We start from the raw sequence: 13,857 nt of genomic DNA on the forward strand, positions 1-13,857 counted from the left end.
GCCACTGTCCCTGCATTAAGTAGCATTAAGCGAAAAGCCCAGAGCATGCGAGTGGTGGCCAGGCCCTGTTGGAGAGTGCAGAAGGCTCGGTCTCTGCCTCTTGAGCTGGCGTTTGGGTCAGTATCGGTTACTGGAAGATAAAACATGCTTTTAGACCAGCGTGGGATTCCACAAAAGAGATGAAAAGAAGGCTATCCGTTGGCCTCTCTTACCTCAGACCTGGACAAGGAGAGATGGAGTCTTATTCTCGAGGGTCCAGGATGCAGACAGTTTCCAGCTAACTCTAACACGGCTCACCTAATACAGACCTGGGTGTCCGTGTGTCCTTAGTGCTGCTCCGTGATTGGCCGGTGTCACTGAGTCTATTGTTAGTGTTTGGAGGAGGGGTACATACATTATGACAATGAAACCTGTTACACATCTTGCAGTAATTTTAGCAGACACAAAGAGTCTTGTTTAAAAAAAAAGAGATAAACATGGAGAAGATTCAATAACATTTAAAGATAGTTACAGTTGATAAGACTGAACCTGTATCTGGGAAAACAGCCTTTAATCTTCTTCATAATAAAAGATAACTAACATCAATTGTGAGGTTTTTAAAAGGATCACTTTATTGCTGTTGCAGAGTCAATGTTACAACATTTAAAAAGTTTTTCTTTATAAAAAAAAATCAGCTACAATAAACATGGTCAAAGTTTTAACAAGGACATTAACAAATTAAAGTTGGTGCGATTTGCATGGAGTTACCCTGGTTCAACACAGACATGTTTATAAGACTCAAGAATCAACCTGGAAAAAGTAGAGATTACTTCGTGTCATGAATGATTGTCAAATATAAGACCAGAATACAAAACCTTTCACATTTTAAAACGTAAATTACGATGTTAATGAGCTGGGGAGAGACCTGGACATTTGTCAAACCACCCCCCCCCCTCCACATATGATCAGTCACATAACCCATGAAAACTCCTGACTGAACAAGCAACTGTCTGTCTGTTCACGAACGCGTGCTTGAGATCCATTCCATAGTTACCAACGTGTCATAGTGTTTTGCTCTAAACAAAGTGATGGAAAGTAAACAAAAAACAAACAAAAACCCACACGAATGACATTAATTGGTCCTTTGTAAGGGCACTAAACCCTTTCCACCTGTCCTTCAACATACTAAACCCAGTCGCTCATCGGGATGATAATGGCAACCCGAGCCTCACTTGTAATAGATCAAGCCCTAAATGTAAAGAAATGTCTGTGAAAGTCATGTCCTTTTTTTTCAGATTTTTCGTTTTGGTCTAGAAGCATATATTCCCTTTATTCAGTGCAAAGCCAAGCCTTTACCTCCATTAATGTTCAGCGATATCACCGTGTCTATAGTGGCTGAGAAGGCGCCTGGAACAGTGAACGAACGAAAGAAAAAACACCTAATAATAATGGAATGTCTATAATTAGCAGACATATCATGATACTGAGAGCAAAGCAAGGACATCTTGTATAAAGCGGCAACATATAAAATATATAATTACAAAACACAATGTGCTAACATATATTATTAAGACCATAGTTTTCCTATTAAAAACGTGTCATTATGACAAAAGTAAAAAAAGAAAATAAAGAAATACACTGTGGGTGCTCATATTCGTTCCTGGACTGGTGAACATTAATAAAATATCGATATGTGAAGCTTTGCTTTAATTATAAATTAAAAAGATGTGAAGGGTGACTAGCAGAGAGGAGTTCAGAAGGGAAGAAAACTGCTACACTTCTTAATGTGGAATTATGCAAGGTCATTACATAATGAGAAACGAAGTTATGTGATATTTGGTTTCTCTGTATGCAGGGTAGTCTAAATGTCTGTATTTCAGAACAGTTTCTAGTATAAAACATGTTTTATGCTAAGCGTGACACTATAATTATGCCTTTTACGCAAGGCTATGCAAGATTAAGGCCTTTGACGGAGTGGAAAAACATGTATCTTCTTTGGGATATGTCTAGGCAGTGGGAACGTTTAAAAATAATTTTTGGTATGAGTAAATGCATATAAAAAGGAAGATGGTGCTTTGGTCCCTGGTGCTCTGTGTCTTCTAAAAGTTAGTGCCCCATTCCTGTTCGGACACAAGATATAGCCGTTAACAAATGATGCCGGCAGACATTACATAACATGCTCACAGCTCTTACAGCAGATGCAACAAATATGAACCAGAGATGAACCAGACCAAAAAATATTTCCTTTGCGTAATCTTGAATTATTGTTAATCTCACAGAAGAGCAACGTGTGGCGTGGAATATTCCGGACATTTCTGACTTGGCACACTTTTCAATGACTAATGTTCGCCAGGTTGGCATTTGACCTACATTCTTTCAAATTCCAGGATGACAGATTGCCAGGTGTGCATGTGCGTGTGCGTGTGCACGTGCACGTGCGTGTGCACGTGCGTGTGCGATGCACAGGCCTTTTCTGTCTTGCCGTGGAGGCAGAGCGGAGCCTGGGGGAAACGTCGCGGTGAGCGCCGGGCCGACATTCGGGCCCCCGGTACCGTTGGTGTGTGTGCATTCGGGAGCAGGACACAGCTGTTCTCCTTTACCTGCCTGTGTGATGGGCCGGCGTGCTAATCTTTTGCCACCTCACACAGTAATGTGACAAAACTGGCAGCTGCCCGCCCCGTGTGAGGCCAAAATGCCTACAGGAATAGTGAGGGGGTGGAGGGAAGGGTTGGGTGTGTTGGCCTGTGCTCGGGGGGGATTTTAGAGTGAGCTGCTGCCTATTGTTCAACCATGTCTGGCATGCCTGAAGGCCACACCGTCCTCTTCTAGTGGAACAAAAGATGTGCCTTCAAAATAGAACCCTGTGCCACAGAGGCATGTTCAAAGGCCACGACTGATGAACGAACTGTCAGAACTGGTGATTTATGGTTGTCAAGGGCCTCGTGGCCAAGAAGCAGGCATGAAATTGTGGGATGTGGCTGACATGGTCCTTTGTCTACTCGGTTCTGAAACATGGCCTGCCTTAAAGAGCATAAACTTCATTTAAGTGTCTGTGACCCGATGCTAGTGCACAAACATTTATTGTAATCATTTGGAGGAAACAGTTGAACACAAAGATTGTACCTTGAAATTTGAGTCTACAGACAATATGGAGGTATTCTGAAAGCCATATTTACCGTTAGCAACAGATTTACTCTCTCCTCTGCTTGTCACCTGGATGAAGGTGAGAGAGAGAGAGAAATAGAGAGATACAGAGAGAGAGAGAGAGAGAGAGAGAGAGAAAGAGAGAGAGAGAGGTCAGTGAGGAGAACTGAGTGACAGGAGAAGGTTTATCAACAAACAGGCTGACAGAATGATAGTGCCATACATTAAAATAGTATGCAGTGAATCTGTATATTTGGAAGCTATAGTGTGGTTATACGTGCTGTGTGCTTAGTTCTACTACTACATTCTGTTTACATTCCATTTCTCTCTTATCAATACTCTCTTTCCTTCTTTATAGTGCCTGACGGGGGAATCGTAAGGTTCTCCGTCATGCACGAGCTCCACGTCAAGGTGAAACCAGTGGCTTCGTGGAAAACGACCCCGGGCGAGAGAGCAGAGCAGCGTTCACATACCACTCCTACCTTTTATTCTCACTCTCTCCCCCGGCCACCTGCCCCCTCCCCCCTTTAACCCGTAACCACGCCCCTCCCTTCCCCCAGCAGCCCTGCGTGGACCATTCACGTGGCCTGAGGCTCCACCGTGGCCACGGCCTTCACGTGCCGGACATGTGCCGGAGTTGCCACACGTCCCTCCCGGGGTCCCGGACAAAGATAGAGCGGACTCAGACCACCCTCTCGCTTGGGCTGGAGGGCTGGAGGGCCCCGGGGCCCCGAGGGTGCCACCTCGGCCCCAGAGGCAGCCCGCCACTCAGGGTACGTGCTAGGATGTGCCATTACATGCAGGCCAAATGTGGCTTTAAGGGGCTGTGTTAAAATAGAGGATTGTGGAATGATCAGCTTGGTTTGTGTGTGTGTGTGTGTGTGTGTGTGTGTGTGTGTGTGTGTGTGTGCGCAAAAGAAGGAGATTGGAAAATAGAGAGGGGATAGAAGCCCAAGCGTTCGTGGTGATCATATGCAACCAGAAACCAAGTCTTGCATGGTACATTCAACAAGCAGAAGGCTTTGGAAAATGTTTGCAGGCCCTTTCGGTGGCTATCAAACATCTAGCATTCCACCCCCCCCCCCCCCCCCCCCCGCCCCATTTTCATGGCAGTGAGACAGAGAGAGAGAGCAGAGTAAAAGTCAAAGTCATACCATCACACAAAGAGTGAAGCTGTCTCATGTTAAATGCATTAAGTGGACATTATCAGTCTCTGTGCATCCCTTTGTGATGAAGTAACATTTACCTCCTCACGGAGCCCAACTCAGAAGACAACTAGCAGGGAGAGGGCTTTAAACAGAAACACACTGTTACTGGTTGGCTCACAGACACTGATCACTCCTTATCTTATCTTGCAATACCGCAGATATATCGACTGTCATCAGGACAAAAATGGACACGGTCCCTTAACGGTATACAGAAAAGGTTATGAAATACAGCGACCATTTTAGGTTAAAGAAACTTCAGAATCCATCTCTTGGGTGAAGTGAAAAGATGGTTTGAGTATAAAAAAAAACTCTGTGACGGTGATGATATATCCTGTTACCTTGGCAGCAGGGGAGCCTTTGTTTTCCCATAGACTGCGTTTGCCAGTCACATCCCCACGCTTCAGGTCCTGGAGAAGAGAAAGGAAGTGTGATATCATGCTTACACACACACACACACACACACACACACACACACAGACCCGTGCATACCAATCAGGAGAATACAGAAAGGCATGCTGGGTCACGCAGATGTAGCTCATACCTGGTGCTCAGCACAGTCAGGGCAGAGGAGCAGACAGAGGAAAGCAAAGATGGGCCGCTGCTCTTTGCAAACAGCAGGAGCTCAGCTAGCGCAGGAAAGAGGACACGAGGTGAGACCGCTCACCAAGACACGTTCACGCTCCACTCTGTGAAGGAAGGCAACTCCCCCGCACTCTCAGAGGCACTGATCAGGCGATAGGTTGGTTTTTGAAGATATATATATATATATATATATATATATATATATATATATATATATATATATATATATATATATATATACACATACATATACATATATGCATAAGCTGAAAAAAGACTCGATCTCTAAGAACTTGAAATGCAAGTGTCATTGCCGTTGTTGGCCACCAGGGGGCAGGCTAATAAAAGCAGCTTATTTACTAAAGCAGGCTTACTGCAGGACAGAGATCAGCCAGTTTTTTCAAAAGCTCTGCATGTAAATGTAAGGAAGGTCTAAGGATTCTGAGCCTACAATCAAATGAAGTGGTTCTAAAGCTACAGCTGCCCCCTACTCACACATGGTTTATACTCTTCATTTTTTACTAACACATAACTGAAAACAGTACCTTTCTCTGTTAAGCAGCATCTAAGAGATTCTCTGTATTATCTATGTTTTCTGTAAATTCAGCGACCACTAGAGGTTGCCAACGTATCATTTTTGTGGCGTGTCTATGATCTAGGGGGTTGACGTTTAATTATACACTACCATGTGGGCATACTAAAATCTTTAATTAAAAGGGTATGCTAATCTACAGTACAGCAATATGACATTTACTTGTCAAGCAATTTATTGCTGGCTTGAATGAATGATGTATTTGTTCCTTAGCCACACAAGCGAGCTTCGACATCTGCACAGATAAGATCAGCAAGTTTCCTGTCTGTGCCTCTCTCCGTTAGTCTCTATAGTGGTTGTCTTCTGATGGCCAACTACTAAATCACAGGCTTGCCATGATATATTACTGCCCCCCCACCACACCACCCTACCCCAGGAGCCAGAGGGTTAAAATAATCAGCCACGGTGAAGTGACCCACAGGGTGGAGGTGGGTAGACATGGGTGGAGGGAGTATAAGCAGAGGAGGAAGCAAAGCTAGGAAAGCTGTGCTACACAACACAGGGACAAAGCTTGAGTGACATCCGTGTGATGGTATCTCCCTCACCCTCTCAGAGACACACAGTCTCGCTCTCGTACACACACAATCTCACGTGCACACACACACAGATACGGACACACACACTTTAACGCACAGATAAACATCTCTGCTACGAAGACCATTAGCCTAGGCTAACGTAGACAACCCAACGCCACTAGGTGGCCCCAGCTAGACAACCTATCATAGATGGGACATCTTCTAACGCGAGGACAAAGGTCAGAAAGTGCTGAGTCATGGGGGGGGGGTGTGATAGACAGTGCTCGGAGCCTACCGCTGGCATTCCTCCCGGCGTTTTGCCCGCCTCCGGAGTTTTATTCAGCCAATCGTTGATGCGGCCAGCCACGCCCACCTTGATTCCAGCTGCATCCTGTGCAGAGGAGAGGAGAAGGCGCCGTGTCGGTCAAAGGTCAAGGCTGAACAGGAAGTCAGAGCACAAGGGAAGCCGGTGCTCAGCTACCCGGCGTCGGACGCTGCGAACCTTGTTGCTGGACGGCGTGCTGGTGCCAGAGCCAAACACACTCCCCTTCTCCCACATGGTCTTAATGTTGCGGACGCCGTCCGACACCACGGGCAGGTCCGCCGTGCCCGCCCGCGGCGAACGGACCTCCTTATTACTCTGACAAAAGGGCAGGGAGAAAAAGCGACAGCATTAACCACAATGGCATTAAAGAGAGAGGGACCCGAGGGCAGAAAACAGCCAAAACGACAGAACGGCTAACACAACAGCGTAAAACGCAGCAGTTCCATCATCATGGATTTTTTAGTTTATAATTTTTTATTTTTTTTTTTACAGGCAACCTTTGGAAAAGCTCTTTCCCATAACAGCAGAGCTCCTGTTGCTGTGTGCAGTCCATGAGCTGGAGAGTGTGTAGTGCTCACCTGCACAGCAGTGGTGTACTGCTCCAATCTGTTATCAATCTTCGACACCACAGGAGAGTGAGATGTCTTCACAGTACTGACACCACAGGAGACACACACACGCACACACACATACAGGTTAAAATGTATTGTGAATAATTATCATTGATTATATAGGAAAAATTACCATATGGTAGCAATATTTGATAATAGAATAATAGACTTTTAATGAAAATGTGAAAAATTGGATAAAGAGTGAAATAAATTGTGTTTAATATTTGTGTGTCAAAGATTACTTTCTATTTAAACAAATCAAAATACCTTTTCTGTGCTGACTTGTTAAGAAATTCAGCCCTTTCACCAATCTGGGGAGAATGAGACAATAGAGGAAAGATGAGCACTGGCCATGTGGACGGACGGACGGACGCACACACACACACACACACCCACACACACACACACACACACACACACACACACCCACACCCACACCCACACACACACCCACACACACACACACACACACACACACACACACACACACACACGTTCCCTTTCGGAGTTACTATTTGGATGAGCCCAGAAACAAGTCTGTTCTTTTTTGGCCTGAAGCTGTCCATGGGCCAGGAAACATGGGGCCTTATTCAGGCTAAGCTCTCTGGGAACTCAAGTCTGCCTTTATGGTATACAACAACATGGCTGAGGTGCGTGTGTGTGTGTGTGTGTATTTGTGTGCCCCCTCCACACACACACACACACACACACACACACACACACACACACACACACACACACACACACACACACACACACACACACACACACACACACACACACAACAACACACACAACCACACTCAAATTCCCCCTCTTTTCCCAGCTCTACGTCACCCCTACTTTGCAATGGCACCGAATGTAGGAGTTCCTAAAATACAGCCTTCAGGAAACTCCCCATTCAGAGGCATGTTCGGAGTGGCTCCGTGTGAATGTGCTTCCAGTAATCCTATTAGGCTAATAGCCTTCCTGCAGCCCCTCTGAGCACACTCTCTCTCCAGGCGCACACTCCAAAACACTCCACATCTCTATCTGTTGCTTTGTTACAGTACTATCCACAAGCAAACATTATCTGTCTTAAGTCGAAGGCTCGAATACATCTCACTCAAGACACTCGGCACTTCAAACCAGATCATTTCGACGAAGAACGCTACGATATCTGAAAGTGTTATAATCAGATAAATGACATTTGAAAAAAAATGACAAAACGCTCAAATCTCACGGCTAAAAAGATCACGCGGCATGCGCTACGTACGGTGAACATGATGACAAAGTAAATCTGTGGGCAGAGAGCAGAGGAGTAGTTAGTGTTTGTGTCTCGTTAGTTAGTGTTTCCCAGACATACAAACCCTCACAGGCCAATCATCTCGTGAAAGTGTCATCGTGGTGGAAGAGAAGGAGACAGCAGAGATGCGGCTCCCTAAACTCTCGCTCAGGGAAAGCAGCACAGACTTGAACCACAACAGAGCCAGTAACCAGATTACCACGTTCAAGCAAAACCATCAAACATAAATGGGCTAAAAGAAGCACACGCAGACACACACACACACACACACACACATACGCATGCACGCACGCATACGCGTACATTTTTTTCTTGGAAGCAATTTTCCTAATGCTGATAAGCTGTCCTTTACCTTATTAAATTAAAGAGTTCAGGGAGAGAGAGAGCATCTGAACTTCGAGGGCTCCTATAGCGTCAGTGAGTTCTTATAGGGTTCGTGTGGTCCTGTGCTATTAGTGATTTCTTCTGGTGATGTTCTCCTGTGACACAACAGTGCTGTCGATGCTGGGTGGTTGGTGGGAGGCCCGGTGCCAGAAGCTTGCCCGTGGAGGTGGGTGAGCTCACCTTCAGGGACGATCCTCTCGGGCTCACGCACTTAAAGGGCTTGCTGGCATCGGTATCCGTCTCCTCCCCGACCTTCTGCCTCCGCTCCGCCGCCTGAGCCCTCCTCCTCTCTATCTCCTCCTTCATCCTCCTCTTCTCCTCCTGTTCAGAAATAGGCAAAACCAAGCACACATCCATGACACACACACACACACACACACACACTTCCCTCACCCCCACTCTGTTGCAGCAAATTCCATCTTAGCTGGGGAATTATAAATATGCCTTTATACAGGCCACAACAGCCCTTGGCACCCACCTCACTGTTCTTGCCACAAAGCTGCCCTGCCTTCTGGGGTACCTTCTGTCAGGGGCAACTTTCATGTTTGCACCGTTTCATGTGGATGTGTGTCCTTACTTCAAATATTATTGTAACGGGAAGCGATGCAAAGACTTAATGTTTGTTACCTGTGGCTATAATTGACAAATAGCAAAACACAAAGTGGACTAATATTTTGGCAGTGAGCTGTAGCGAGGCTCTGAGAAACTGCATTTTTTTTTTTTGCTTTAAGACCCAGAAGACCACTCAAATTCTGTGTCCTTTGGTATTTTCCAGATGTGCTGTTGACGCTCGCTTGAAAGATGCTGTGTAATAAACGCGCTCCAGTAAAACTAGTCCCGCCGAGTTGCCTTGGTTATTTACTCCGCCTTCTTTCTTTAACTGGAACCGAGGACGGCATTAACGTCAACCCATGTGGTCACACTGGCAGTATATGTGGGAGTTTTCTGGAGAGTGTCCATTAAGTGATGTTGACCGTAATGTACCGCGATGGCTCGTTTGAATACGGCCCCATCCGAGTGGCGGTCAGCAAACGGAGACCGAAGGCAACAGGAAGTTGACGTAACCTTTTTATAAGTCGCTGTCATTACCCAAGAGACCCTGAAAAAGAACCACGGCCCAAAGACCCTAATATAGACATATTCTCAGCAATATGGAGCTTCTAGAGAATTCTATCCACCCAGAGATAAGAAGTTAGAGAGTCTAATGACACTGACGGCTCTGAGCCAACAAATATGCAGAAAATGCCCTCCTCTTGTTAGAGGTTACATTCTCAAGCCAGAATAGAACATTATCGTTGACGGAGTGCCAGGAAAACAGGCCGCTCACATGCGGAAGAGCTCTAGAGGGGGCTCAGGATTCCTCAAAAACGATTAAGCGAGAGCGGCCATCTGTCTCGAGCGGAGACGTCTAACGAGAGGAGCTCGGGGGCGGGAGCGAAGCCGCGCTAGGCTAACGCACCTCCTCTTTGGCCCTCCTCTCGGCCTCCTCCTGCTTCCTCTGCCGCTCCTCTTCCTCCAGCACCTTCCTCCTCTCGTCCCTCTTCCTCCGCAGCTCCTCCAGCTCGGCCTCCGCCTCCTGCTGCTTCTGCCTCATGCGCTCGAACTCCTCGCTCTCCGTCTCGTCCCTCCTCCTCCTCAGCTCGTCCAGCTTGCGCTCGGCCTCCAGGCGAGCCGCCTCCCCGTCCACCTCCTCCGCTGTGGGAGGAGCCTCGGGCTGGTGCAGGCTGCCGTGGCTGGAAACACACACACGCACACACACACACACACACACACACACACACACACACACAGAGGGTTTAAGGGATCACATGACGTGTGTGTACATGTGCATTCACACACACACACACACACACACACACACACACACACACACACACACACACACACACACACACACACACACACACACACACAGTCTACTCTGTCTAAGGTGACGGTCTCCTGTGACAGTCAGGGCAGCTGGGATTAGATGACAGTCACCAGTTCAGCTTCAAGACTGCTGTGTGACTGTGAGATCTGAACAGAGACACTGCGAGAAGTCTTTAGTGAGACGCACTATTTCCCTAATGATCCTAAAATGCTAATATCATGTTGACACATTTGACCCAATGTCCTAGGCAGGGCTGGACACAGTACACAGATTTGAGTATTTGAGTGAAAGACCAAGGGAGCATTCTTTGACCCGGAAGGTGAAAAATTGAAGCAAGAATTGAGCATATATCTTTTTTTTCTGCTTGAATTAAAATACAAAAATGTCTGCTTTAAAATCTATTATATCAAAAGTAAGTATTGTGAGTTATAATAGTGTATTACTGTATTTTGGGGGATCAATGTCTAGTGTGTAGACACTAAGGATATATACTCTTTTTCTGCCCCAACTTCTCAAAAATACCCCTGAGCTATGGCCAAGTGTAGTGCAGGGGGCTAAACTTCTGTGACACAATGCTACACTTGATTTTGATTGTAGCTGAGCAGCTACAGCTAGCTTACCACCATCTCTTATTTCTGTAAAGTGCTCTGTGCTACGATTGTTTTGCTTTTTCGATGTGAAAGTGCAACACATTCTTGATATTTTAGATGCCGTTCTCTCAAAGTGGTGAGAACTGACAAACTACAGAAAGGAATGGAGTGAAAATAAAACACATTTAAAAAGCGGAATTAATGTTCTGTAACACATGATGGAAAAATTTACTTGAGTAAAGTAATTAATTACGTGCACAATTACTCGAGAACACATAAAGCATGAAAAGAATTAACACAAAAGCACGAACAGTGAGAAGTCATGCCTGCTCAATTAACTAATTATGACACTTAAACCCTTTATGTGGTTTTGGTAATTAGTGGTGTAGCAGTGGATTTCTTGAGCGTGCCGAACACAGCCGGGCACAGATGCCGTCTGTGCTGTCTGACAAGAGGACGAGTCTGATCTCCGTGTCTCACGCACCTCGGAGTTCTCTCCACCTTCCTGGGTTTGCTGTCCCCATACACTCCTCCGTTGGGCTGTCTGCTCCTCCTATCATCATCTCCATCCTCCACCTGCCGACAGGAGGAGAAGTCAGCATGGAGCGCCACAGCGTGTGTGTGTGTGTGTGTGAGTGTGTGTGTGGGTGAGAAACAGTGGGCAGAGCAGCACTCGCGGAGTGAAGGTGGTGAAGACAACACAAACATCTGTCATGCAACAAGCTACTAACTCTTGGTGACAAACCACATTTCAGCAGTGAGGTGAAGTGACAGTATGGGAGAGGCCACACCGTATGGCCTGGTGGCTAAAGACAGCGGGATCTCGTGGACACAGTAGTGGGTTCACTCCTCTGGATGCCTTAGTGAGCTCACTGCACTCAGACTGGTGTGCAGATAAATTTCAGGCTTTGGGGCAAAGTCTCTCAGTGCCACAGACACTATATCTTCTTTTGGAAAAGTCTTTACAAATAGTTTGGGATAGATAAGAGAACAATTCAAAAGGATTTACAACACATTGGACATACAATACTTTAAATTCAGATAATTTCCTCCCTGATGCTTCACGTACAGTCAGTCATTCTTTGTGACTAAGCCCCAAAGCACAGATTATCACAGATTATCAATGTTCTGTGAGCATCCAAACTCTTACCAAACCCAAACCATTCTCTCTGTCAGTGGGAGTGGTCTCCTGCGTTTCCTCTATCTCCTCTCCCTCTCTCTCCTTCTCCTCTACTTCCTCATTCACTCCGCTTTCGTCCTCTCCCGCTTCCTGCTTCGAAACTACTACGGAAGGGTCTATGTCTTCATCTAAAGTCTCACTCTTTCCACCGGAACACCAAGCATCCTGCTCGGTGCTGCCCTATGAAAGGAATCGGGATTCACACGCTTTACGCTACATTGCGCTAAATGAGTGAAGGCCAGAGGAAGCCACGGTAACTGTACCTCATCTTCAAGTTGAGGTTTATCCTCATCGGAGTCCTAAGAGTGAACAACGTTCATCAAGACAAGACCTCGAAGCCACAACGACAAACCGCAGGAGAACGAGACAGGGGAAGAAGTGAAAAATTGAAAAATAAATAATCAAAATAGCAGATGCACACACCTGCTCCCTCAGGTAAGACCTTTGTAGCTTCTCCTCCACCACTTCCTCTTTCTGCTCCTCCTCTTCCTCTATGGCAGCCTCCTCCTCCTCCTCCTCCTCCTTGGCCTCCTCTTTCTCCTGCTCCTTGCTGCTGTGTGGTGGGTACTCCTCGAGGGAGCGCTGGGTGGTGGGGTGATCCTCCACACTGTGGGAGAAGGTGGAGTCGTCGTCCTTCTGTCTGTCCAGCGCCTCCTTCATCCGCTTCTGCCTGCGCTCCTCCCGCTTGGCCAAGCGCTCCAGCAGGGCTTCCTCATCATCATCTCCTCCTCCTCCTCCCCAGCCTGAGCCGACCGCTGAGCTGGAGACTGCCTCCGTGACCGTCACACTGAGAGGAAGAGACATAGGGAAATTTAGAGACAGGTGAGTGAGAGAGACAGGAGAGTGAGAGAGACATGGGAGTGAGAGAGACATGGGAGTGAGAGAGACATGGGAGTGAGAGAGACAGGTGAGTGAGAGAGACAGGTGAATGAGAGAGACAGGTGAATGAGAGAAACAGGTGAATGAGAGAGACATGGGAGTGAGAGAGACAGGTGAGTGAGAGACAGGTGAGTGAGAGACAGGTGAGTGAGAGAGACAAGGGAGTGAGAGAGACAAGGGAGTGAGAGAGACAAGGGAGTGAGAGAAACATGGGAGTGAGAGAAACATGGGAGTGAGAGAGACAGGTGAGTGAGAGAGACAAGGGATTGAGAGAAACATGGGAATGAGAGAGACAGGTGAGTGAGAGAGACAGGTGAGTGAGAGAGACAGGTGAGTGAGAGAGACAGGTGAGTGAGAGAGACAGGTGAGTGAGAGAGACAGGTGAGTGAGAGAGACAGGTGAAAGAGAGAGACAGGTGAAAGAGAGCGAGGTGAATGAGAGCGAGGTGAATGAGAGCGAGGTGAATGAGAGCGAGGTGAATGAGAGAGAGGTGAATGAGAGCGAGGTGAATGAGAGAGAGGTGAATGAGAGAGACATGGGAGTGAGAGAGACAGGAGAGTGAGAGAGACATGGGAGTGAGAGAGACAGGAGAGTGAGACAGGTGAGTGAGAGAGAGGGCAGAAACACAGCAAAGGAGAGACAGACAGGCATCAAAGAAGATGCCAAAATAAAATATTACACCTAGTTGACCATCTCAGTGTATGTATGAGCAG

General features: G+C 46.7%; 1 protein-coding gene across 7 annotated transcripts in view; it reads right to left on the reverse strand.

The window, feature by feature from the left end:
• Positions 1-585: 585 nt before the first annotated feature.
• Positions 586-13,857, reverse strand: part of cald1a (caldesmon 1a) — a 35,954-nt gene continuing 22,682 nt past the window's right edge. For 4 of the 7 annotated variants that reach the window (XM_077004931.1, XM_077004932.1, XM_077004930.1 and 1 more), the window contains 13 exons: positions 12,689-13,052; positions 12,529-12,564; positions 12,236-12,445; positions 11,570-11,661; positions 10,085-10,358; positions 8,806-8,946; positions 7,224-7,267; positions 6,924-6,999; positions 6,523-6,660; positions 6,316-6,411; positions 4,670-4,738; positions 3,156-3,192; positions 586-2,099 (listed from right to left, as the gene is read on the reverse strand). In XM_077004931.1, the coding sequence (XP_076861046.1) occupies positions 2,086-2,099; positions 3,156-3,192; positions 4,670-4,738; positions 6,316-6,411; positions 6,523-6,660; positions 6,924-6,999; positions 7,224-7,267; positions 8,806-8,946; positions 10,085-10,358; positions 11,570-11,661; positions 12,236-12,445; positions 12,529-12,564; positions 12,689-13,052 (1,591 nt within the window). In that variant the 3' untranslated portion in view covers positions 586-2,085. Of the gene's footprint in view, positions 2,100-3,155; positions 3,193-4,369; positions 4,414-4,669; positions 4,739-6,315; positions 6,412-6,522; positions 6,661-6,923; positions 7,000-7,223; positions 7,268-8,805; positions 8,947-10,084; positions 10,359-11,569; positions 11,662-12,235; positions 12,446-12,528; positions 12,565-12,688; positions 13,053-13,857 lie in introns of all 7 variants that reach the window. The other 3 variants (XR_013130763.1, XM_077004928.1, XM_077004929.1) reach the window with 3 other exon arrangements.

Source organism: Brachyhypopomus gauderio, chromosome 5 (assembly GCF_052324685.1).
Source record: "Brachyhypopomus gauderio isolate BG-103 chromosome 5, BGAUD_0.2, whole genome shotgun sequence".
NCBI classification, from domain to species: Eukaryota; Metazoa; Chordata; class Actinopteri; order Gymnotiformes; family Hypopomidae; genus Brachyhypopomus; species Brachyhypopomus gauderio.